Here is a 22,938-nt window from a genome sequence, read left to right as displayed (position 1 = left end):
CGATTCGCAAGTCGTCGGAACACGCCGTAATCCTCAGAAAGACCGGACTTCTGGGGATTTTGAGGAACATTCGAGCCAACCCCTTCTTGATAGACGCCTCAGTCTAGTCTCCGGGGGTCTCCGCTGCCAACCTCGCTCTGCGTATAGGATCCCCGTATCTGAAAGACCCTCGAAAATGGCTGGTAGATGATCTTGGCGGCGCCAAGATCTTGCAAGCTCTTTGCTAAGTTGCATACTATAACACTGTGGAGTCAGCACTCGAGAGGAGAACAATGATACCCGAACCTTAACTCACGGATTTCTACGGAATTTTGAAGATTTCTCTCATAACCGTTTGCGGCGCGTAATTTACGTGAGAGCAGCCTGCCCACAAAGCGTGAGAGGTGTTCATGAGAAGTCTTTTCGTCACGACCTCCACAGCAAGCATGAAGTGACCTTCAAGCACGTCTGCGTCTCGCTTCAACTTCGCTGAGTAGCCGGTCAATGTCCTGACTTAATTATCATGTGATACCATGAAATGCGGGGGAGTTTACCGGTCTAGTAGCAACTGCACTGTCACCGCCGTTTCCCCATAAACATCGCGCTCAACGCTTCACGCCGCGTCGCGCTCTCCTTCGTTGAAGCACATCTCGAACCTGTCCCAGTGACGCCCTTGTATCCATACGCGGCCTCGCCTGAACTCGCCTCTCCAATCCGTCTCAATGTCCAGCGACTCGCTGTTTCATGCCCTTGCAGGCGCAGGTGGAGGCATCGTCGCAATGAGTGCAACATAGCAAGTTTCGCAGAATTTCCGTGGATCGAGCTATTATTGAGCTGAATCTTTAGTCCCCTTGTATTTTTGTCGACGCGCGCGGCGATGGAAACAAAGAAGGAGAATAAGGCAAGTTTGTCACTTTCTACCCAGCCTCTACTATCAAAGATGCATGGCTACCAAGGGGTGTGAGCTACTCAATCAGATGTTTGAACTGCCTAGTGCTGTTGCTGACGAGACCCAGTCCATCCTCATGCTCAGAAGGGTTTCACGTCAACATGTGGGAGCCGGAGTCGGCCGCGGTCCTTCTCATCGCCTCTTCATCCGTCCGTAAGCATGCTCATCGGATTTCCCGTTTCGTTTTAGTCTACCTATCAAGCCGTCATCGATATCATCAAGCGCGAAGGTGTTTTGGGCTTGTACAGTGGGCTCAGTTCCAGCCTGTTGGGAATCGCAGTCACGAATGGGTGCGTTCTTTCTTCCGAAGCATCTTTTCATATGGCCGAGAATCATGGTGCAGACGTCTGATGAACCATACCATCGAGGATGTCGTGGAAACATGTACCTGAAGTGCGATACTGACTAGCCATCCACGATCGCCCTCTCCGCGAATCGCAGCATCTACTATTATTTCTACGAACGCTCGAAGGGCATCATCGTCAAATCCCGACCGGGGGGTAAAGGCCTCTCCACCGTGGAGTCGATCATCGCTGGCCTCATCGCAGGTTCTATTCATATATCCCCGATGAAGTGCCCGATAGCTAATCCATTGCTGTCAGGATCCGCGACAACAATTATCAGCAATCCGATCTGGGTCATACAAACCTCTCAAGCTGTGCGCACTATGGACTCATCTCCCTCGTTGCCTCAGCCTACCCCTGGGCCGGGCAAAGACCAAAGGAGGTTGGGGATGCTTGAGACCGCAGCCCATCTACTTTCTACAGGCGGGCCTGCCGTTTTCTGGCGTGGGATTGGTCCAGCGCTTGTTCTGGTTGCGAATCCGGTGCTTCAATACACCGTTTTCGAGCAACTGAAGAACCTACTCGTGCGAAGGCGCCATGCCCGTGCAGAGAAGGGCGCCTCTGCGGGCTCATTACTGTCAGACTGGGACTTCTTCATATTGGGCGCTCTCTCCAAACTCGGTAAGCGCTTTCTGATCATAGAACTCCGTCCCGTATGCTGAACATGTGTGTGCTTCGGTTACAGTCGCCACGTCCACGACGTACCCATATATGTGCGCCACTATCTGCTTCCACGTTCTATAGGCGCCAGATTCATTGAACGGCGCTGATATGCATATCAGAGTGGTCAAGTCCCGTCTGCAGGCAGGCCACGCGCACGCAGAGCGCTATCGCTCCGCGATAGACGGCTTACGCATTATTGTGCGGGAAGAAGGCATCGAGGGTCTGTACAAAGGCGCGGGAAGCAAGCTGCTGCAGAGCGTCTTGACGGCCGCGATCCTATTCGCTGGCCAACGGCGTTTTTACGAAATCACGAAGCAGGTACGTGAGAGCTGGCGCGGAGATTGGGATCTCGTGAAATCTTTGCTGATATAAATGGCTGTCCTGCCCGCAGATGCTTTCTCCGGCGATGAAAGCTTGAATGTTCTCAGGGGTCGCGGCGGGGTTCTAGTCAGAGGCAGTGGGGTATCTTATTTGTCCTCCATTGACACAATGTGTACTGGTACGCCAATACAGGCTAGGCTTGCGCCAAGATGGCGAGCCTGTGCTCGAGCGAGATGGCGCACGTTGTCTAACGCCACTGCCGGATGTCATATGGGCCAGGGTAAGTCAAAGCTAAGTTGCGATACGGACTTGTGGCAGGCAGTCTGGCATGGGATGCAACGGGCAATAATGCACCTGATAGAGTATGGACGTTGGAAACGACACTGTAAACAGAAATATGCTGCTTCCATTTCAGTGTCCGCGAATGGCGTCTCAAACTCTCAGGATCAGAAACCCTCATCAAGGATGAGTTTGCAGAGAGTTGCAGACCCCGCGGATCAGCGATCAGTGACTACCTATCGATAAGAGACAGATCTCGGGACGACATGGAGTCACGGCGGCCAGTAGAGTCATCAGTCATATGGGGAGCACGTCTGTCTTCACCAGCGCCTGCGCGGCCGTTGCCGGGAACTCTCTTCCATTCCGACTGTCAGAGTAATGAACTAGGTACCATTTGCCTCCGGTGGATCGCCTTACAGCATTGTATCCAGCAACGCGGTTCGAGGCAGGCAGCCGTACCAGTCCACGTCCCATCCTATATAGTTCGTAGTCGCGGGATCCATACTCGCCACTTCCAATGTCCACCTCCGATCATCTCTCTTACTCGAGAATGAGAGTCGTCTCACGCGGCCCATACGCCAAACAAGCCTGCGTGCGATGCAGAACTAGGTGTGCACAAGAAGTCCGCCCATGGCATCGACGCTACTTAATCACCTTCACTGCGCAGGAAAGTCAAGTGCGAATGGGAGAGCAAGGATAACAAGCTCCCCAACGCCACTTGCAGACAGTGCCGCGAGGCTAAGATCGATGTGCGTGTTTGTCATCGGTGTCATCATGTTCTGCCGAACCGATCGTTCGTGCTCTCGCCTGTTCTAGTGCCGCTGGGGTCGCGAACACATCAAAGGAGTCAACATCACCAGAGAACATGTTCAACATCTCCAAGACAAGATCGTGCTCCTCGAGACAGAGCTGGAGCGCTGTCGTTCATCTCATTCGATCCCCTCGACAAGTCAATATTACGCCGATCCGGGCTCTCCTGAATCTGACGGAACGCTTGTGAAATCCGAGAGTGATGACTCTGACGTTGAGCAGTTGTGTGCTCCCACCCAACATCTTCATGTACGTCCCCAGTATCAATGGAGGGATCCTTCCAGACTGACACTGAATGTAGATTCACGATGACACCCTGCAGTTCTGGGGCCCGACCTCGATCTTCAGGTTCGTGATGCCGGGGCCGTCCCGATTTTACAATTCAGGCAGCGCGGCGGGCCCGCACCGCTTCTCGTCCATCGCAGGCAGTCTAGGGCCCGATATCGAATGGAATCGATATCTGCCCAAGGACGTGACTCTCTCGCGAACAGAACATGACAGGTGTGTTGGGTATCATCTTCGTCGAAGTGCACGGCATCGTAATGCTCTGCACAGGCTTCTCGACCTTCTGTTTCGTTTCTTCACGTCCTGGTGCATGAGAGTCGTCCCAGAGCTGTTCCTCCATGACATGCACCAAGTCTTGAGCCGATCGCCCTCCAATGTAGCATCGAGAACCGCTCATTACTCTCCCATGCTGCACAATTCGCTTATCGCAGTGGCGACGGCGTTCTCGGATGACCCGATGATCAAGGCCGATGAGGTGCGGAACAAGTTTGCTGCCAAGGCGAAAGAATCCCTCGAACAAGAATGCGAGAGACCGCACCTGAGCGCCGTTCTCGCCTTGTCCATCCTTGCCAACTTCCATTCCTCGCGGGGGGAACAGTCGCTGGGGTACATGTATTTCGGTGCGTAGGCTGGAGTCCGTTTGCGGCAGCCGCGCTCACGGTCTAAAACAGGGATCAGCGCCCGGGTGTCACAGGCCCGTGAGTGTTCTGTTCAGACGACGGGGTTTCAACTCTGACAGGTCCATAGTTGGTGTAGGTCTAGACTGCTCTTCCTGGGTAGATGCGGGCAAGATTACTCCGGAAGAGATGCAAGACCGAAATTGGGTTTTCTGGACCACTTTCTGTCAGGTGAGCCGGCCCCAATTCCCGACGCCGTCCGGGATGCCCGAACATATTTCTATATCAGGACACAACCTGGTCCCTCTATGTCGGCCGCGACTTTTGCGTCTCCTCCTTCTCAGAGTCGCAGAACATACCCGTTCCATTTGTCGACGGCGATCTCGACCAGCGGCCGTGGAACTGGCCAAACAAGGAGAATCCGCCGCAGCCCAACTATCTATCGCGCATCTTCCATGCGACCTGCCAGCTGTTGCAAATTGCAAGGCGCATCATGAGCATTGTGTTAGTCACGTTGTCTGCTTCTCGCGGCCGTGTATTCACCTGATCTCGTACAGGAGCAACTTCTCCCACCTGGGGGTTCGCCAGAACGCCAACGAGATTCTCATTAGCTCGATGGAGTACGTATCCCGCTCATACTTCCACGACTTCCACGATCTGATACCCATCTTGAAGCGTCGAGCTGGACTCCTGGATGTCACAGATGAAGGAGGAGATCTCCATCCCCCCGTCGGCACTCAGCAGAGCGATGCCGCATCAGCTCATGCTACACATGACATACCACTGGCTCATCATCATCTTGCATCGGCCCTTTTATCGTCAGAAGCAGGTCGGCGTAGAAAGAGAAATAGATCACATTCGGGTACGAAGCCTTTTCTCTTCCTTGATCAAGCATAGTCTCACGCAGCTCATAGCGCTGCAACAAGGCCGCAAACGAAGTCATGAAGCTCGCCGACACGTGGCGCAACTCCTACACCCTCCGCTACGTCCCAATCACGTTCATCCAGGTCGTCTCCGCAGCCTGCACGATCTTTATCTTGTCTGCGGTGCATGCCACGTCTGGCCAGCGCCTGGCAAAGGTGCAGCTTGACCAGGCCAAGAGGGATACGCAACAGGCCGTGAGGTACCTCAACGAGATCGGGGAGTCATTCGCGGGTGCACGCACCATCGCGCACATATTGGGCGGCGTCTTCGAGGAAAAGGTAAAATCGAGGCTCGCGCGCCATGCAAAGGCACCGAGGAGCGCCTCGGAGCCCAGGTCTTCCGAAGCTGTCGACGCGAATTACCCTGTTCCCCAAGTGATGCCGAGCGGCGAAATGCCCTACCAGCCCATGCCCGATCCACCAACGTATTATAACCCATCGATGTCCAACGCAGTGACGTCCATAGACGTGCAGCAAACCCAGTGTTTTCCCCCCTATCCCTACTATAACCCGCCAGTGAACGTGTTTGAACAGAGCACTGACATCAACTACCTTTTCGATCCGCAAAATCCATTGTTTTATCCGACTTACTGCACGACAGGGATGAGGTACTGATTTGGCTTGCTTGTACTTATAGTCTGGTAATGTAGGTTAGCTTCGTGTGACTCTCAGATATGATTGATTACGGTACCGCGTCTCTATGCGTGTTATTTGTTTTGTCTTGTATCACCTTTTGGAATGAACGAGGATGCCGAGCCGACAAACAATCAAACGAATACTAAAACCCAAAATTGAGCGTGATGACATCAGCCAGGTACACGGATACGGTGAGTTCTATTCCGGAGTCGGTTCTGTCGGGATTGTACAAGGAAAGCTAAAAATGATTGTTTGACGAGCATCAGACCCCGGCGATAGCTCTCTCGAGATCGACCACAGCTTCCCCCACTTCCCTCGCCATAACCCTTGTTACATCATCAACGTCCGTAACCGCAACATAGCCGAGCGTTCCCTTGGCTCGGCTCACAGGGAACTCTGATCCTGGACTGAAACTCAACACATCATCGTCGAAGATGTGGATCGTGTAAGCGCGAGCCAGCAGCGCGAGAAAATGCAGCGCGGCACGGCGCAAAGGGGGATACTTGGAGTTGCGGGAGGAGGGGCGGCTGTCCAAGGATTCATTTGGGACGGGCCGAGGATCGTTTATCGCTGATCCTTGCGTTTCCGTGTCTGCCTCCCGCGCGCGTGGTGGGGCGCGCGCGTTCGGCGCTGCTCGCACGCTTTCGAGCTGCAACAAGTCCAGCATTGCTTCCGCCAGGTCCGCGCCGTACGGCATGAGGGCGAGGTCGCACGTTTCAGCGCACTGTGCCAAAAGGGACAGAGAAGACGCGCGCAGCACGGTGGGGAGGTGAGACGCTCTCACGGCCGCGAACAGGGGTGGGATCAAGGCATCCGCTGGAAGAGAAAAAAAGAAGGATGACTATGGAGACTGAGAAATACGGCGAGGTATAGGAGGAACGGACCATAGATGGGTAGGGCGTCGCCACACTTTCTGATCACTTGACCGAGCGCCTCTCCCACACGTAGCCTGGTGTCCACTTCTGCTTGTGTCAACATGCTGGCGCTTGCGCTGGTTGCTTGGAGGCCCTCTGTGTACACGCGCACGAGAGAGCGGAGGACCTCCGAGCCAAAGCCGTCCACGAGCGCGGCTAGTCCTTGGACGGCATTCAGGAAGACGTACGAGTCGTCATCCTGAACGGACTGCAGGAAGATATCTAGGATGGCGGGAACGAGTGGGAGGATATCTGCAGAGGGTTTGTGTCGAATGGATGACGTGCGGGCAGGGGCCACGAGTTGACGCAGAAGGAGCAGACCGTGCGCGCGGACGGGGAGAATGGGGTCTTGCAGGAGCTTCAGCGCTTTTTGGTACGTCTCTTGCGTATTTTGGACTGAATCGTCTGATTTTGATCGTTGCTTGGAAGGCGAAGCCGTTGAAGTGGACGCCAGTCTGGCCGTCAACACCATCCGCGCTTCGCGGGCGAGCGGACGGAGAGCCTCCGAAGGATGTTTTGAGAGCTCTTCGACGTGGACTAGGATGTCTGCCAAGATGGGTGAAGTGCTCGCGGAAAGGTCGGGATTGGCTTTCGTGAACGTGTGAGACCGGTGATAATTCTAGTGAGTTGGGCTGGCACAGCGTACCTTCGAGTATAGAGAGTAAAAGATTCATTGCAGTGGCAGTCATCTCCTCGTCTGGTGGTACCCCTTCCAACCCAGGCGTCTCGTCGTCGCTATCTCCACCATCTCCAAAATCGTCCACCTCATCTTCATCAACAATCCTGAGATCGTCCATCGTCAGACCCAGTTTCTTCACTGAACGCGAATGACTTGGCTGAGGAGGCGCAGCTGTCCCAGCATCAAGGGCGTGCTTGACGAACGACAAGATATGTTCCGGTTTGCTGAATATATTTCCAGACGCGTATCCTTCTGACGACATGTGAGTCTGGATCTGCAGGATTAGCTGCAAGTACAGCAGTGTCCTAGGGAGGAAATCAGCCATCCGCGCATACACACTGAAATCGAGCTCATACCGCATCGGGTCCCCGTCTCGCTCCGCCTTGATCTCGCGATAGGCTACCAGGAGCCGCACAAAGAATTCGGACGAGAGATCTACTCGATCCAGGGACTTGATATACCGTACAAAGTGAGCAGGGTCTGGGCGCAGGTCGAGGAGATTCGCGTCAGGATCTAGTTCTCCGTTCTCCTCTGCGCGTCTCAGATCTTCTGGAGTAAAGAGTGCGATGGGTGAAACTTCTTCCAGTCTATGAATGTTCAGATCACCTAATAGCTCAAGGATGTGGCGTGGTAACCTACTTCTCGACTTTCTTCAGCTCTCCCGCGATGTCGACAGACCATTGCCCGCCTTGATCTTCCACGCACGCCCACAGGATCGCCACACCCTCTTGCGCCTCGATGATGCGGCCCCATGTGACTAGAAGCCCTCGAACGGCTTCCCTGAGTGCGGGGTCTGCCGTTTTCGTACGTTCTAGCGTGCTCAGAAGGGAGTACAGAGACGGGGCTATGGGCGAGATCAGCATGGAGATCAGGGTTGGAGAAGGATCCGTGTTCGTCAGGAAGGTCTGTATGAGCTGCAGACATGAGATGGGCGTTATAGCAGGTGAGTTGGGCTCTGAGAACAGGTCAGGGGTGAGCTTCAAAAATGGTCCGTGTAAGATAGGTAATAAGACTCGGGATGCGATGGTAGGGTTGGGTGAGGCCGCGTCCGTGAGGACCATGCGCGAAAGAGAGAAGGCCGCTGCACGTTTGTAGGCGGGCGGGATGTTTGGCTCGGAAGACATCAGAGTAAGAACACGTGGGACAATCGTCTCGTAATATTCCTAAACCGACACTTAATCCAAACCAAAGTTCGTCGAGAAACCTAACACGAACCTCTGGCTTGACAGTGGAAGGGACGGCGCTGAGGACGCGCGCGATGTGCTCGAGCTTTTCCAAGGGGGCATTATCTTCTGCTGACTCGCCTTCGCCAAATACCGCAGCACAGAGGCCGCGAACCCCGTCCGGACGAAGGAGTTGCCGACTTAGAAGCGACGCGCAAGCTTTTTGGACGTGTGGCGCGAGTGATGTCGGACTTGATAGAATTATGCCTAGAGACGCGATGGTCTGGGATGGCGGGAGTCTAGCATCGATATGAGAGATTTAAATCCGCCGTCACTCCAGGCCAGATATTGCCTACATAGACAACAGCCGCATTATAAGAGGCCTGAGCTCGTCGATGACAGGCGTCCCCACAGACGCCAGTGACTTGGGCACCCAGCCCAGCGCGATCCCCAGTCTCAAAGTGCCCGTGACGTGTCTTCCTAGCAGCGTCGACGTGATGAGCGTCTGCGGCAGCTCCCCGTGCACCCCGCGCGGAAACAGAAGGCCCAACAGGCGCTTCGTCATCATCGCTAGGCGCGCGTGGTCCTCTTGCGTGTTCGAAAGGTTGACGATCCGCGGCCCCCTGTATGCACGCGCGGAGGGCTTGCTCGGCCACGCGGACTGGACGCGCTCGAGGATAGGCTCGAGGCCCCATTTGAACGCGATAGAGAGGAGGGTGCGCAGCTGTGAGATGTCGCGCGTCCCGATGACGGGGACCTCTCCCGGTGTATCTTCCTTGTATCGTCTGTGCGTAGAGGTTGACGGCGCCTGGGTGTCGAGCCGGGCATCCGCATCGAGGATCTGTTGGACGCGCTCGACGACGGAGAGGGCTTCTTGCGCCGTTTCAAGTTGGATGTCTTCGAGCGAGCGGAGAGCGCCTTCTCGCTCGGGGAGCCCGAGGCGAGAGCGGTACTGCGAGATTCGGGAGCTCAACACGTCCTCGATTTTCGCCGCTGGCGTGGGGGACGATCGCTCAGAATAGATCAGCAGGGCTCCTGCTTCCAAGACGTCTTTCAGTTCTGCACTCTGTGGCATTTTGTTCGGTCGCATAGTCAAATCTGCTCATGCCTGGAGTATTAAAGTTTCAGTATCACGCGATGTTACCCTGGTATGCTGCGGGGCTGTCTCCTTGGAACAAACTACTCACAAGCATTCAATTCGAGATGATGGAACGGACGAAGCGGGGTCGGTAACGAGTTTGTAACAAATTCGTGGGAATCGATTCCCGTTTATGCATCATGGACTCGGAACCCACATCGCACTCAATTTGCCAGTTGCCACGAATTTCATGCATTATGACACGAGCGTATATGTGCATGCTTAATTTCCGTGAGTACGAGAACAATTTGGGATGAATTGGACTTTGAAATGCGGCGATTTTGACGATGTACCATGCTGTTCAGTGGCGAAAAGGTGCACGAAAGCGGTTGTTCCTCGCCATGCAGCTTTGAAGAGCGAGGGTCACCGTATGTCGATAGCATACAACTACATTCACCACAATACAGGATGAGGATAGCGCTATTGACGCCCACTGTGCATATAAACACACGGGTGCGGTGCAATCAAGTGCGCCATGATCCAAGTGGAGACGATTGAGAAACAACGGCGTCTCCGAAAGCGAAGGCGCCAGGATGCGGATATAACAAGGCAATGAGCCAGAGAGGAACAAATCGATTGCATCTTATTAACCTATTGATGATCTCAACGCGCAGCTTCGGCCACGGGTCCGGCACCTGTGTCCCAATAGCCTCGACGCAGGCCTGAAGGGGAGAAGGAGCGAAAGGAAGCACTTGAGCCACTCTGCGTCGAGTGTGGCGCGATGGCCGAAGATGGAGCGTGGGAAAGGATTGATGGGTAGCGGGGTGTGGGAAACCCTTGGCCCCAAACCCTCTACCCAGAAACCCTCTGCCCAGCCCCCCCGTTTTAATCCGCCTCGCCTTCGAACCAACCACCATCATCTCTCCCTCGACCATCCTGTTCAAACACAACGTGCGTGCTTTCCCCGTCCTCGTCGTCGTCGTCACTCACCTCTTCCTCCAGTCACCCACCCCTCACAGCCAACCCCTTTCCGTCATCTACAGTCAGTATCAGCGCGTTCCCCACGCGTCCCCGATCGCGTCACTCACACGCCCTTGTTTGTTGGCGACAGATGCCTGAGTCCCGTGAAGATTCCGTCTACCTCGCAAAGCTCGCTGAGCAGGCCGAGCGGTACGAAGGTCCGTTGTCCTCTCTTATCGGCCGCTCGTGTGCCCTCTAACGCCCACCATTTCCGCAAACCAGAGATGGTCGAGAACATGAAGCGTGTCGCTTCGTCCGACCAGGAGCTCACAGTCGAGGAGCGCAATCTCCTGTCCGTGGCGTACAAGAACGTCATCGGCGCCCGCCGCGCGTCATGGCGGATCGTCTCCTCCATCGAGCAGAAGGAGGAGTCAAAGGGCAACGAGGCGCAGGTATCGATGATCAAGGGCTACAGAGAGAAGATCGAGAGCGAGCTCGCGAAGATCTGCGAGGACATCCTCGACGTCCTTGACAAGCACCTCATCCCCTCGGCTGCCTCCGGCGAGTCGAAGGTCTTCTACCACAAGATGTGAGTGCCGTTTTTACTCTCTGTTTGCGCATCGTGTTGACGCCGCCATCCTTTGCGCAGGATGGGTGACTACCACCGCTACCTCGCCGAGTTTGCCCTTGGCGACAAGCGGAAGGACAGCGCCGACAAGTCGCTTGAGGCTTACAAGTCGGCTTCTGACGTGGCGGTCACCGAGCTCCCACCGACGCACCCTATCCGCCTCGGGCTCGCATTGAACTTCTCCGTCTTCTACTACGAGATCCTCAACAGCCCCGACCGCGCGTGCCACCTCGCCAAGCAGGCGTTTGACGACGCCATTGCCGAGCTCGACACGCTCTCAGAAGAGAGCTACAAGGACTCGACCCTCATCATGCAACTTCTCCGGGACAACCTGACGCTCTGGACATCGGACATGCAGGACTCTGGTGCGTTGAACGGCTCTGCCTGTGGGTGGGATGTATGCTCACGTTTATGCAGCCGACAAGCCTTCGGAGAAGGATGACGCTGGCGACGCGGCCGACGAGTAAATATCGTGGTAGCTCCCATTTTGTGTCGATGTCGTCCAGAGTCGTGTGCGTCGAGCACGCTCGACGACGGCAAGGTTACATGGCATTGCTTTCTTATTTGTCTGCATCGCTTGCATCCACCGTTCCCCCATTGCCTGTCTCCACCTCCTCCCATCCCGATCCGCATTGTCCATTTTTTTTTACCTCGTTTATTCCATTCTTTTTCTGTTGCCCCTGATTCGCGAAGATTACGTCCGATCCTTTTTCTGTCCCTTGATTCGACGATTTGACCCCCTGTTTTGGGGGTCGCTCCTTGGAGGGTTGAAGTAGTTTGTCGACATGAATGAAACCAATCTCCTAATGATCTTTTTCTTGCGTGCGTGAGAGTTGAGATGTGAGAAACGGACTTGCGGATCGCAGGGAGTGATGACGGAGATGGCAGGGCCGGGAAGCAGCGTTGATGGGGTGATGGCACAGGGCGACTGAAAATGACATTGTTTGTTCAAGATGAGACCGCTGGACGGGTCTGTCGTATTGTTCCAGAGGTAAGTAGAACAAAAAAAAAGTGGACGGCGTGGACGCTGGACTGGGCGCTTGGGGGTGGGACGGGACGTAAATGGAGTGCAGAGTGAGGTAGGGCACCGGCGGGGTGGTCCGGGGTGAGACAGCGTGTGATGGGATCATAATGAATCCAACAATGGAGATCAAGACGGGAAAAACAAGAAGGGGGCGTCCAGCGCAGGGTGGCGAGTGGGGGTCCGTGCGGGGCGCGGAGTTGCGGAGGAAGGGGATTCGGGGGCTGGAGAGGGCGAGGGCGCGGGGCTGCGTGGCGCGGGGCTGCGTGGCGGGCGCCAGCGGCCACAGCAAGGAACGGTTCGCTGACCGGCAAGACGCGGCTTCGATCGCACCAGCGGCATTCCCGTCTGGGCCGTGGGTGGCTGCACCGTGGCCCCACCCCATCTGGCAGATCGCTGTGCTCCCGCAGCTCGCAAAAATCGGCGGGCACTCGGGGCGTGTGTCGCGGCATGCGGCGGGGGGCATGAGGGTGTTTTAATGCGGACAGGAGGGAGGGAGGGGCGGTTGCGGTGCGAACCTGGGGGAGGGAGGGAGAAGTCTCACGTCGAAGGGCCGACTCGTGGGTGTGGCCAAATTGAAGGCCCGCTCTGCCTTCCTCTCGTCCTCCTCCATAACAACTCCTCCTTGCCTTCGCTCCCCATCCCACTCGTCCTTCGTCCCAAGTCCACCCCCTCCACCCCGACCTCGCTTGCAAATTATCTCGGTCGTCTCGCATGCCCAAATCTCCCTCGGTGCGCACCCCGCGCACCACCACCACCCCCGCCCGCAACGCCAAATCGCCCAGGGGAGCCGTCCACAGCCCCACACGCTCCTCTGGCGGCCCGTCCACGCTCCTCCCCAGAGCTCTCCCAGACCCCGATGCCCTCCCGCTGCCCCCGAGCACCCTCAACAAGCCGACCCCGACATTCACCTCCTGCCTCTCCATCCCCGTCCAAGGCGCAAAGCCGATCTCCCGCCCCGACCCGCCTGCCACAGCCACCGGCCCCACCCCCGCCTCCGCCGTCCCCTCCACGTCCGCAGCACCCGCGAATCACACACAGACACCCGCGCCGGCGTCCACAACCCCGCAGACGTCCCGCCGCGCACCCCGCAAGTCAAAGACAGACGCCCTCGCCGCACTCCAGACCCACGCCCAATCCAGCGAGGAGCCCGACGACACCGACCCCGATGCCGCACCCGCTCAGGGCCACCCGTGCCCCGACCCCGCGCCCATCCCCGTCGCCCCCGCCCTCGACTTCGCCGGCGTACGCACCTCCAGCCCGCGCGACGTCCCTCCGACCCCGACCCCGCGCCCGTTCGGCCTCGAGGACTGCCCCACGTACTATCCCACCCAGGAGGACTTTCGCGATCCCATGGCGTACGTCAGGAAGATTTCGGAGCAGGCGAAGGAGTACGGGATGTGCAAGGTCGTGCCCCCGCCCGGCTGGAAGATGCCTTTTGTCACCGATACCGAGGTGAGCCCCAAGCCTTGTACGCCACGGCCTATTGTTGTGCGCCTTTTTTACGACACCGAGAGTGCTCGCGGCGTTTCGCCGTCTGATCTCTGATTAGTAAGCCAGCCGCCGCAGGCCAGCGGGAGGTGGAAAAAATGAAACAGAGACCTTGCTCGGGTTTCCCACCGTCGCTTTGGGCCACGCATGGGCCACGAACACTGTTTTTCATTCTCAGATCACTGATCGTCATTTTTTGGGACTGGACTGACATCATCGCTTGGACCCGTCAGAACTTCCGCTTCACGACCCGCCTGCAGCGCCTCAACAACATCGAGGCCTCTTCTCGTGCAAAGATGAATTACTTGGAGCAGCTCTACCGCTTCCATCAGCAGCAAGGGAACACCCGGGTCGCCGTCCCGACCATCAACAACAAGCCCCTCGACGTGTGGCGTCTGCGCAAGGAGGTACATGCCCTCGGCGGCTTCAACGAGGTATGCCGGCTTCTGATTCTTCTGCTCGCATCGTCTGAAACCAACTTTGCGGCCCGTCTAACGCCCCGCTTCGCTTCCGTCATCCCAGGTGAACAAGGCGAGGAAGTGGGCCGATCTGGGCCGCCTGCTCGGGTACGGCGGCGTGCCCGGCCTTTCAACACAGATGCGGTGGTCATACATCCGCGTCATCCACCCGTACGAAGAGTTTTGCGAGCGCGTGCGCGCGTCGCCCGCCCTCGCCTCGCTCACGATAGCCGCGCGCGACCCCCAACTGCGTACGCACGTGAACACGCAGATGGTGAGCAAGCAGGCTGCAACGTCGGCGACCCCGGCTGCAGGCACGCGCTCGGCGTCGGCGTCGGGGGGCCAGCAGCAGGCCACGCCCATGCGCGGGCGGCCGAGAGCCGTGTCGGCAGCGGAGAGCCCGCCGTCCAGCCCGCTCACCGAGTCCTCTAGCCCGCTGTCAGAGCCACCCGACGACAACGACTACGCGGCCGCCAAGAGGGAGCAGGCATCGCGTGCGTACCCCTTTCTCCGTGTGATATCCGCGTGTGCATGTTCTGATGGACTGCGACGCAGCTACAGGCAAGGGCAAAAAATCGGCAGAGGACGACTCGTCGGAGGTGATCTTGACTCTTTCTGCCTTTGTCGTAAACTAATTTCTAACTATTGGCGGCACGGGCCCATGCCCACGTCCAGCAACCCTGTGAAATCTGCCACAAGAACGACCGCGGCGAGGAGATGCTCCTCTGCGACGGCTGCGACTGTGGTGAGTGCCCATCGTGATCGGGACCGCGCCCCCGTTCGAGACCTAACGGCCGGGATGGCAACGCTCGCAGGCTTTCACATGTTTTGCCTCGACCCGCCGCTCGCGAGCGTGCCCAAGGGACAATGGTTTTGCCACACGTGCCTGTTCGGGACCGGCGGCGATTTTGGGTTCGACGAGGGCGAGGAGCACTCGCTGTCGAGCTTCCAGGCGCGCGACCGCGAGTTCCGGAAGCGCTGGTTCGAGGACCATCCGCCGGCGCAGAGGCCGGACGAGAAGGACCCGACGACGAGCCGGCTCGGCGGCGTGAGCGTGTCGGAACATGACGTGGAGAACGAGTTTTGGAGGCTCGTCGAGTCGCCGACGGACACGGTCGAGATCGAGTACGGCGCGGACGTGCACTCGACGACGCACGGGAGGTGAGTCGGCTCGTTCGGAGTTGCATTTTTTTCTGGTTTCGCCGTCGAATGGCACGCGTGCTGATCGGTGCCCCCAACAGCGCGATGCCGACGCTCGAAACGCACCCGCTGGATCCGTATTCGAAGGATCCGTGGAACTTGAACAACATCTCGATTCTGTCGGACTCGCTTCTGCGGTACATCAAGTCGGATATATCTGGCATGACGGTTCCCTGGACGTACGTCGGGATGGTCTTCTCCACCTTCTGCTGGCACAACGAGGTACCGTTTCCGCGCTTCCTCTCTACTTCCGTGACTTTCTCACGCTGCCGCGAATAGGACCACTACACTTACAGCATCAATTACAGTGAGCCGCCTTTATTTCTTTTTACTATTACAATCGCCTCTTGCGTTCTTTTCGTCATATTCGACCTGTGACGTTGACGGGATGCTGACGACCGCGCTTGCGCGCACAGTGCACTGGGGCGAGACGAAGACTTGGTACGGCATCCCGGGAGAAGACGCGGAGAAATTCGAAGCCGCGATCAGGCGCGAGGCGCCGGACCTGTTCGAAGCGCAGCCCGACCTGCTGTTCCAGCTCGTGACGCTCATGAACCCGAAGCGTCTCACGGACGCGGGCGTGCGCGTGTACGCGTGCAATCAGCGCGCGGGCGAATTCGTCATTACCTATCCCAAGGCGTACCATGCTGGCTTCAATCACGGCGTGAGTCCGCTGTTTTATTATTATCGTTCTTTTTGGGTCGCTGCGGTTATGAGGATCGGCGCTGATTGCCTCGATTCGGGTCTGTTGTTTGTTGGAGCACAGTTGAACTTCAATGAGGCGGTGAACTTCGCGCTTCCGGACTGGTTGCCTTACGGCCGTCAGTGCGTTCAGCGGTACAGGGAACATCGCAAGCTGCCTGTGTTCTCTCACGACGAGCTCCTCGTCACGATAACGCAGCAGTCCCAATCTATCGCCACTGCTATCTGGTGCGTTTCATCTTGCTGTTCAGTCTTGGAGCCCTCGGTGTTGATGCGCACGTCAAGGCTGAACGACAGCCTGAAAGAGATGACGGATCGCGAGATGGAGGACCGGCGCAAGGCGCGGGCGCTCAACATGGGCGAATCCCTCATCGAAGCGGACCAGATCGAAGAGCAGTACCAGTGCAAGGTCTGTAATGTGTTCTGCTACCTCTCGCAGGTCACCTGCGCATGCAACAAGAGCATCGTGTGTGTGGAGCACGCGGGGATGCTATGCTCGTGTGCGATGAAGCGGCGCGTCCTGCGCACGCGCTTTTCCGACACCCAGCTCCTCGAGACGCAGGCGGCGGTCGCGGAGCGCGCGGCGATCCCGGGGAACTGGCAGGCCAAGTTCGACAAGGTGCTCAAGGAGAGCGCGAGGCCGCCGCTGCGCGCGCTCCGTGCGCTCCTGGCTGAGGGCGACAGGATCGGGTACAGCCTCTCGGAGCTGCACGACATGCGCAAGTGTGTGAATCGCGCGAACGAGTGGCTCGACGCCGCGAACGGGTTCATCGTGCGCAAGCAGAGCCGGAAGCGGTCGAAGCGCGCGCGGCTGCGGATGGTGCGCGGGGAGGGTTCGGCGTCGTCGCTCCAGGGCCTGGACGACCCCGGCGAGAGGCCGGACAGGGGCCTCGACGAGCTGTACGAGATGTTGAAGGAGGTGGAGGACCTCGGGTTCGATTGTCCCGAGATCGGAGTGCTCAAGGAACGTGCGGCCAAGGCGGAAGAGATGAAAGAGCGCGCGCGCACGCTACTGGCGGCGAGCCCGACCGAGGAAGAGCGCAGCGTGCATCTGCAAGAGTGCCAGCGCTTACTGATGGAGGGGTCGTCGAACAACGTCTACCTTGACGAACTGACAGACCTGGACAAGCTGGTCGCCCGCGAGCAGCTGCTGGACGAGCTCGAGCACGACGTGGACGACACGGTCATGACTCTGGAAGAGGCTTCGCAGTACTTGGTCCGCGCGCGCGCGTGCGATCTCCCGCTCGACAACAAGCATCTGAAGAAGCTCGAGGCCCGCCAGCGCGCGGGGCAGACCTGGGACGAGCGTGCCAGGCATGTGCTGTCGCAGCCATACAAGACCATCGAGGAGCTGGACGAGTTCGGGGACATGGACGCGACGGTCCCGATCGACCCGACCATCCTGGACCGCATCGGTACGGCGCGGCTGAAGGCGAAGGAGTTCGAAAAGCAGGCGCAGACGTGGCTCGTCCCCGAGCCTGGAGCCGCGAAGCCTCGAGTGCAGGACGTCCTGCGACTGGTCACGCGCGCGGAGAAGGACTTTAGCATCCCCGCCGTGCGGGAGCTGAAGCGCATGACGGACTTTGCGCTGGACTTGGAGTCGCGTTGCGACCAGGTGCTGAAGAACACGTATGAGCACCAGGAGGACGAGGACATCTTCGTGATCATGCTCAAGTGGGTCGACTACGCGAAGCAGCACCTCGACATCTTCTCGCTGCCCAAGTTCGAGAAGCTGGACCAGCAGCTGACGCAGCATTATCGGTGGATCGAGAGCCTGCCATGGTACTGCGCGGACCACCGCGAGGCGCACGGGAAGCAGCTGTTTGACGACGTCATGGAGAGCACCAAGCCTGAGGACGACCATCCCCCCGACGACGAGTTCTTCACCTGCATTTGTAACGACGCCGTCCGGCCCCCCGCGCCCGGGACCGTCTCTGACGCCGTGCAGTGTGATCACTGCTATGCGCGCTTCCACGGCCAATGCGCGCGCAGCGGGGGCTCGTGCCCGTTCTGCGACCACCATCATTGGAACGGCTCGATCCACAAGGAGCGCAGCTGGCACTTTTACTACATGCCCACGATCCTCATGTACGCGCCGGAGATCACCAAGAACTACTCGGAGGACTGGAAACAGCTGGAAGTCATCGTGCACCGCGTCGACCGGCTCGCGGCCGTGATCGGGCAGTTCCTCTCGTTCGCGTCGCAGCCCGGGAACCAGCGGCGGGAGTACATCTCGCAGGTGCGGCACTTTATGCGCAAGCTGTTCAAGATCCAGTTTGCGGTGTCGCCCAACCCGGAGGTCTCGTTTGGGCTCGATCTAGCGGGCCTGCACCGCATCGTGGCGGGGCAGCCGCAGGCGGTGCGCACTAAGAAGCGGCGTAGGCCGAAGTTCCAGTTTGGCCAGGACATCGACCAGGACTGGCTGGACGGCACGCGGTGCATCTGTCGTGGCCGCACGCCGTATTTGCTCAATTATCCGACGGTGACGTGCGAGCTTTGCAGCAAGGTGTATCACGGCGGATGCGTCTTCTTCCCGATCGACTTTGCGCCTTACGCAGAGAACAGGTTCATCTGTCCCTTGTGCTGCCTGCGCAAAAATAGGCGGTACGAGTATGCGGAGTTGCGGGTGAAAGATATCAGTGAGTGTTGTTTTGGACAGCTGTGAAACGTTGGCTGACGAGGACGGTCGCAGACACGCCCGATATGGAGACGTACGTCGATACTGCGAAAATGCTGGACATGTTCAGCAAGGATATCATTTACAAGACGCTCCGTCCGCCGTACACTCAGACCCTGTTCGTCGAGCTCATCCGCTTCACAGCCGGGCAGCCGGACAGCGTCCCTGCCAACGGCACCCCGTCTCATCCCAGCACGTCGTCACCTACCACTCCTGCCCAGACCAACGGGTTCTCGCACAGTTCGCGCACCCCGCACGGGCCCCTGCCACTCCCGCCGCCGGCGCCGCCACCGCCAGTCCCCGTTCCTGTGTACGACGCAGCGCGTTCAACACCAGTACCCGGTCACCAGATGCCGCCTCCGCCGCCGTGGGCCAGTAAATGGGCCGGTCCGACAACGGTCCCCGTCGCAGGTCCGTCCACGGCATCCGACACGCTGGGGCGCGTTCCGCACACGCCCCCGCCCTCGACGCATCTGAACCGCAAGCGCCGATTCGACGACGACGCCTCGATCGACTCGGCGGACGAGAGCCCCACGCGGTTCGAACCGGCTAAGCGGCGCACGCTCTCCAGGACGCCCGTGGCGGACCTGTCCTCGTCGTCGTCCTCGCACGCGGGCCCCTCGTCGCGGCCGATCCAGACCTTGTCGCCGTCGCTCGCCATCCTCATGTCCCCCGAGACGACCCGCACCTCGCCGCGGCAGGGCCTGCCGTACGGTGCGTCCGGCGCGTTGAGCCAGTCCCAATCCAACAACAAGCGCGCGCCGTCGCTCTCGCCCGCGCCCTCGAGCCGGAAAGCGATGGCCGTCGGGTACCGCGCGGAGCGGAATGGGAAGGATGGCTGGGAACCGTCGTCGACCACGCCCCTGCCCCCACCATAGAGTTTCGTTTTTTGTTTGTTTGTTTGTGCCGCGCATCGTCATGCCTCTTATGCTCTCTCGCCTCGTGCAATGGTCCCTCATGTCTCCCCGTCAGTGCTTGGCTGTATTGCTTGAATGCTGTATTTCTCCACTCCACTCCACTTCACACACTCTCTTCCATGGGCTTATGCGCGCTGACAGGATAACAGTATCGTCGGCGTATGTGTCATGACTCGAACTCTTTTTTGTATGTTCTGTTCTACCCTCTATTACTATGATGTGAAAAAAAAAGCCATGAGGAATGGAAACGGATAAATATGCAGGTTGATAGAAGTGATGCGTCCAGAGAAGCTCGTGTATGTATGTATGTATGATGCAAGACATAAATAGATGGCCACAGCGACGGCGCACGGTGCGTGGTAGCGAGAGCGTGAACGGTGAACAGGGAGCACGGAAACGGTCATTTGCGGATCATCTTGTACGCGGAGTACCCGCCGATGATGGCGAAGGCCGCAAGGCAGCCGATGATGGAGAGAAACCAGGTGTTGGACTGCGACGAAGGTCAGCACAACACGCGCGCATGCATGCATGCAGATTCAATGCTCACATCGATGCCCTGGCCAGGAACGTGGACGTTCATCCCCCACAGGCCTGCGGGGCGCGACGACTCGGTAAGAAGGCGAGCGAGGGCGAGAGAGGGGGAGGGAGGGGGACGCACCGGTGACGAGGTTCATGGGGATGAGGACGGTGCCGAGGGCGGTGAGCTTGGAGAGCACGTCGTTGATCTGGTTGTTCGCGTCGGTGATCTCGATCGAGATCTGCGCGAGGTAGTTGGAGTGCGAGCGCGAGAGGATCTTCTCGTAGTGGTTCAGGTTCTGGGTCATCGTGATCAGGTGGTCCTGGATGTCGGAGAGGTAGAGGCCCTGCGAGTGCGCGCGCGCGCGCGTCAGTGGGGTGAGAGGGCGCAGGAACAGAAGCGGCGGCGGGAGGGAGGACGTACGATGTCCGACGTGGGCGCGACCTTCCAGTTCTCGTTGCATCGCTTCGCGAGCCCCTTGACGACGTCTGCCTTGTTGCCCATGAGGCGCAGGAGCCCCATAACCTTCTTCCGACACGTCCCGATGCTGTTCCAAAGTGAGCGGCCGTCGGTGGTACTGTCTTTGTCAGAGGGATCAAGCGCGACGCACCGTCTGAGCATGTCGCTCTGCTCGGCATCCTTGAGGATGAGCACGAGCTCGTCGATGCTGTCGACCTCGTACTCGATGCTCTGGATGAGCGGCCCGAACGCATCGGTGATGTCGTCGATGAGCGCGTACGAGATCCAGTCGGAGGTGACGCTGATGTAGTCCTTGAGCTGCTTGATCCGTCGGCGCACGTTCTGCGGGTGTGGCGTGGACCTGAAGTGGAACTGGCGTGCGCGCGCGCGAATATAAGCGTGTGTGAGAGACCGCGGACAGCGAGATGGAATGGGGGAGGCTCACGGAAAGCGTGCCCTCGCGGAAGACGATGATGTACACGTTGAGCGGCTCGAGGTACGTCGGGCTGAATGGGTCCTGGTCGAAGCTGCGGAAGCAGACGAGATAGTACGTCCTGAACAGCTCGATCTTCTCGCGCGCCTCCTCCATCTGGATATCCTCCGTCGTGAGCGGGTGGATGTTGAAGACCTGCGCACGCGAACGATCAGCACCGCGCGCTGGAGACGGACGGATGGACGAGCCGCACGGACCCGGCTGAGCATCTTCATCTCCTCGTCGGTGGGCGAGAGCACGTCCAGCCACCACGTCTGCCCCTCCGGGTCGTTCCCCAGCCGCTGGTCGTTCAGCGCCGTCTTGGAGCTCCCGTTGTTGTTCCCGTTGTTCCCGCCGTTCCCACCGTTCGCGTACATCGCGCCCCCCGCGGCGCTGCTGCCGTGAAAGCTACTGTGCCCGCTCGACTGCGGCGCCGCCGGGATGTGGATCGGACCCACCGTGCCCGCGTCGCCGCCCATTGTGCCAAGCCCCGACGCGCCGCCGAACAGATCCTCGAACGTCTGGCCCTCGGCCGGGAGCTCGCTGAGGCTGCGCGCGTGGATGGTCGCAGAGAGGCTGTTGGAGTAGAAGGAGAAGCGGTAGGGCCGGTCGTGGCCTGTGCCTGCGCCCGTTGGGGGAGACGCTGTCGGGAGGTACTCCTCGGACGAGAGCGTGCTCATGGCACCGGGGACGCCACTCGCGAAGAGGTGGGTCGCGCGCGCGAGCGACGCGGGCGGGGCACCCGCGGAGCCCTCGAAGAGCGCCATCTTGCGGCCTTGGCGGCGCGGCGCGGCGTTGCTGTGGCTCAGCTTGCGCTGACGCGCGGAGCGGCGGAGGGGGAACGGCGAGTCGGTGGGTGAGCCCGCGCTGGCTTCCCCCGGGCCCGCGCCTTCGGGCCCCTGGGACGAGCGGTGGCGGATGAGCGGCGGGTGCCGCTCTGGGGAGGCGGAGAGGCCGAGGCGGGCCTTTTCGGCTGCAGCAAATTCTTCCATGGGGCCAAAGCTGAAGTTGGAGTGGTCTTGGATGAGGGCGGCCTGGTACATGGGGAGGGCGGGGTCGGGGTCGGAGCGGCGGTCGTGGTCGAGGGAGACGAGGAGGGAGGGGTCGTGGCCCTGGCTGAGGTGAGGCATGCGGAGGTCCTCTGGGGTGGGGGGGCGCTGGTAGGACTCGCCGGCCTCGTCGATGGTGCTCGGGGGGGCGCCGCGGGCGAGGGAGAGCTCCTGCTCCTCGTGGAGGGAGAGGCCAGGGAAGATGGCGGACGTGTCGGGGGCGTGGGGGCGGGGCTCGTCGTGGTCGCGGTCGCGGGGGGAGAGGGTCGTGGCAACGGGGGAGGCGGAGATGGACTCACGGCGGGCGAGAGAGAGGTGGAGAGCCATGTCGACGTCGAGTGTGCGCTGGCGCTCGCGGACGTCGGGGTCGAGGGGGTTGTAGCCGCGGGTGAGGGTCGGGGAGTAGCGGACGTGGGAGGCGCGGTCGCCGTCGACGGAGGCGTTGCGGTAGCGCGTGGGCGAGCCGTCGCGATCTGCGATCAGGGAGCGCGGCGAGGACGAGGCGTTGGGGATGTCCTGCGGGAACGACATCGCGGGGTGCACTGGAGGGCAGAATGCTGCGCGAGTGTTGGAGCTGGAGACGGCCGCGGTGTCGCGGATGGACGCACGTACGTTGTGCTCAGGAGCTGTGCTCGGGTGCTCGAGTACAGTACAAATGGCTCGTTCTGGGGGACGGACATTCAGAACGACACGCAAAAGGCGAGGGCCGCAACCTTCGCACCTACGCAGCGTCTACGACTGGAGTGC

At 59.2% G+C, this 22,938-nt stretch overlaps 8 protein-coding genes across 8 annotated transcripts; 5 read left to right on the top strand and 3 right to left on the bottom strand.

Moving 5' to 3' along the window:
* Positions 1-826: 826 nt before the first annotated feature.
* Positions 827-2,307, top strand: HETIRDRAFT_48385 (mitochondrial carrier protein; the record flags this gene model as incomplete). Its single annotated transcript, XM_009544941.1, has 6 exons — positions 827-937; positions 1,118-1,218; positions 1,370-1,476; positions 1,531-1,893; positions 1,958-1,985; positions 2,055-2,307. Coding segments are annotated over 6 exons (963 nt in total), but the record flags the coding sequence as incomplete, so codon positions are not given.
* Positions 2,308-3,056: 749 nt separating this feature from the next.
* On the top strand, positions 3,057-5,957 carry HETIRDRAFT_438733 (uncharacterized protein). Its single transcript, XM_009545024.1, has 11 exons — positions 3,057-3,144; positions 3,203-3,284; positions 3,352-3,594; positions 3,647-3,846; positions 3,901-4,250; positions 4,302-4,328; positions 4,378-4,478; positions 4,537-4,751; positions 4,805-4,867; positions 4,923-5,109; positions 5,162-5,957. Exons 1-11 carry the CDS (start codon positions 3,086-3,088, stop codon positions 5,783-5,785), a joined length of 2,151 nt encoding a protein of 716 aa, XP_009543319.1. The 5' UTR covers positions 3,057-3,085; the 3' UTR covers positions 5,786-5,957.
* Positions 5,958-6,068: 111 nt separating this feature from the next.
* On the bottom strand, positions 6,069-9,637 carry HETIRDRAFT_313250 (uncharacterized protein; the record flags this gene model as incomplete). The annotated part of the gene is made up of 7 exons (XM_009545023.1): positions 6,069-6,622; positions 6,691-7,308; positions 7,367-7,704; positions 7,756-7,986; positions 8,039-8,511; positions 8,609-8,861; positions 8,919-9,637. 7 exons carry the CDS (start codon positions 9,635-9,637, stop codon positions 6,069-6,071), a joined length of 3,186 nt encoding a protein of 1,061 aa, XP_009543318.1.
* Positions 9,638-10,536: 899 nt separating this feature from the next.
* Positions 10,537-12,053, top strand: HETIRDRAFT_432754 (uncharacterized protein). The gene is made up of 6 exons (XM_009545022.1): positions 10,537-10,591; positions 10,643-10,682; positions 10,752-10,818; positions 10,883-11,189; positions 11,250-11,593; positions 11,646-12,053. Exons 3-6 carry the CDS (start codon positions 10,752-10,754, stop codon positions 11,693-11,695), a joined length of 768 nt encoding a protein of 255 aa, XP_009543317.1. The 5' UTR covers positions 10,537-10,591; positions 10,643-10,682; the 3' UTR covers positions 11,696-12,053.
* HETIRDRAFT_457760 (uncharacterized protein) lies at positions 11,648-12,715 on the bottom strand (the record flags this gene model as incomplete). The annotated part of the gene is made up of 2 exons (XM_009545021.1): positions 11,648-12,200; positions 12,262-12,715. The coding sequence occupies 2 exons, from the start codon at positions 12,713-12,715 to the stop codon at positions 11,923-11,925; spliced, it is 732 nt and encodes a 243-aa protein (XP_009543316.1). The 3' UTR covers positions 11,648-11,922.
* A 248-nt stretch (positions 12,716-12,963) lies between these two features.
* HETIRDRAFT_314581 (uncharacterized protein) lies at positions 12,964-19,070 on the top strand (the record flags this gene model as incomplete). Its single annotated transcript, XM_009545020.1, has 13 exons — positions 12,964-13,251; positions 13,321-13,704; positions 13,974-14,174; positions 14,263-14,525; positions 14,598-14,790; positions 14,874-14,943; positions 15,014-15,359; positions 15,440-15,620; positions 15,678-15,705; positions 15,815-16,062; positions 16,165-16,328; positions 16,386-18,748; positions 18,793-19,070. Coding segments are annotated over 13 exons (5,007 nt in total), but the record flags the coding sequence as incomplete, so codon positions are not given.
* A 21-nt stretch (positions 19,071-19,091) lies between these two features.
* On the top strand, positions 19,092-20,049 carry HETIRDRAFT_407990 (uncharacterized protein). The gene has a single exon (XM_009545019.1). The coding sequence runs from the start codon at positions 19,128-19,130 to the stop codon at positions 19,653-19,655; it is 528 nt and encodes a 175-aa protein (XP_009543314.1). The 5' UTR covers positions 19,092-19,127; the 3' UTR covers positions 19,656-20,049.
* A 45-nt stretch (positions 20,050-20,094) lies between these two features.
* Positions 20,095-21,822, bottom strand: HETIRDRAFT_47641 (cora metal ion transporter; the record flags this gene model as incomplete). Its single annotated transcript, XM_009544923.1, has 8 exons — positions 20,095-20,184; positions 20,242-20,284; positions 20,349-20,557; positions 20,635-20,758; positions 20,822-21,042; positions 21,116-21,298; positions 21,361-21,469; positions 21,638-21,822. The coding sequence occupies 8 exons, from the start codon at positions 21,820-21,822 to the stop codon at positions 20,095-20,097; spliced, it is 1,164 nt and encodes a 387-aa protein (XP_009543218.1).
* Between the last annotated feature and the right edge of the window lie 1,116 nt (positions 21,823-22,938).

Source organism: Heterobasidion irregulare, assembly GCF_000320585.1.
Source record: "Heterobasidion irregulare TC 32-1 unplaced genomic scaffold scaffold_03, whole genome shotgun sequence".
Taxonomy (NCBI): Eukaryota; Fungi; Basidiomycota; class Agaricomycetes; order Russulales; family Bondarzewiaceae; genus Heterobasidion; species Heterobasidion irregulare.
Note: the sequence above shows the minus strand (reverse complement) of the source record. Positions and strands in the feature narration are given on the sequence as shown.

Coding starts and splice junctions, on each gene's coding strand:
- HETIRDRAFT_407990 (XM_009545019.1), top strand. CDS start 19,128: ATGCCGCCTCCGCCGCCGTGGGCCAGTAAATGGGCCGGTCCGACAACG.
- HETIRDRAFT_432754 (XM_009545022.1), top strand. CDS start 10,752: ATGCCTGAGTCCCGTGAAGATTCCGTCTACCTCGCAAAGCTCGCTGAG. Junction 10,819..10,882: donor GCAGGCCGAGCGGTACGAAG/GTCCGTTGTCCT, acceptor TCCGCAAACCAG/AGATGGTCGAGAACATGAAG. Junction 11,594..11,645: donor ATCGGACATGCAGGACTCTG/GTGCGTTGAACG, acceptor ACGTTTATGCAG/CCGACAAGCCTTCGGAGAAG.
- HETIRDRAFT_438733 (XM_009545024.1), top strand. CDS start 3,086: ATGAGAGTCGTCTCACGCGGCCCATACGCCAAACAAGCCTGCGTGCGA. Junction 3,595..3,646: donor CTCCCACCCAACATCTTCAT/GTACGTCCCCAG, acceptor CACTGAATGTAG/ATTCACGATGACACCCTGCA. Junction 4,251..4,301: donor GCTGGGGTACATGTATTTCG/GTGCGTAGGCTG, acceptor GGTCTAAAACAG/GGATCAGCGCCCGGGTGTCA.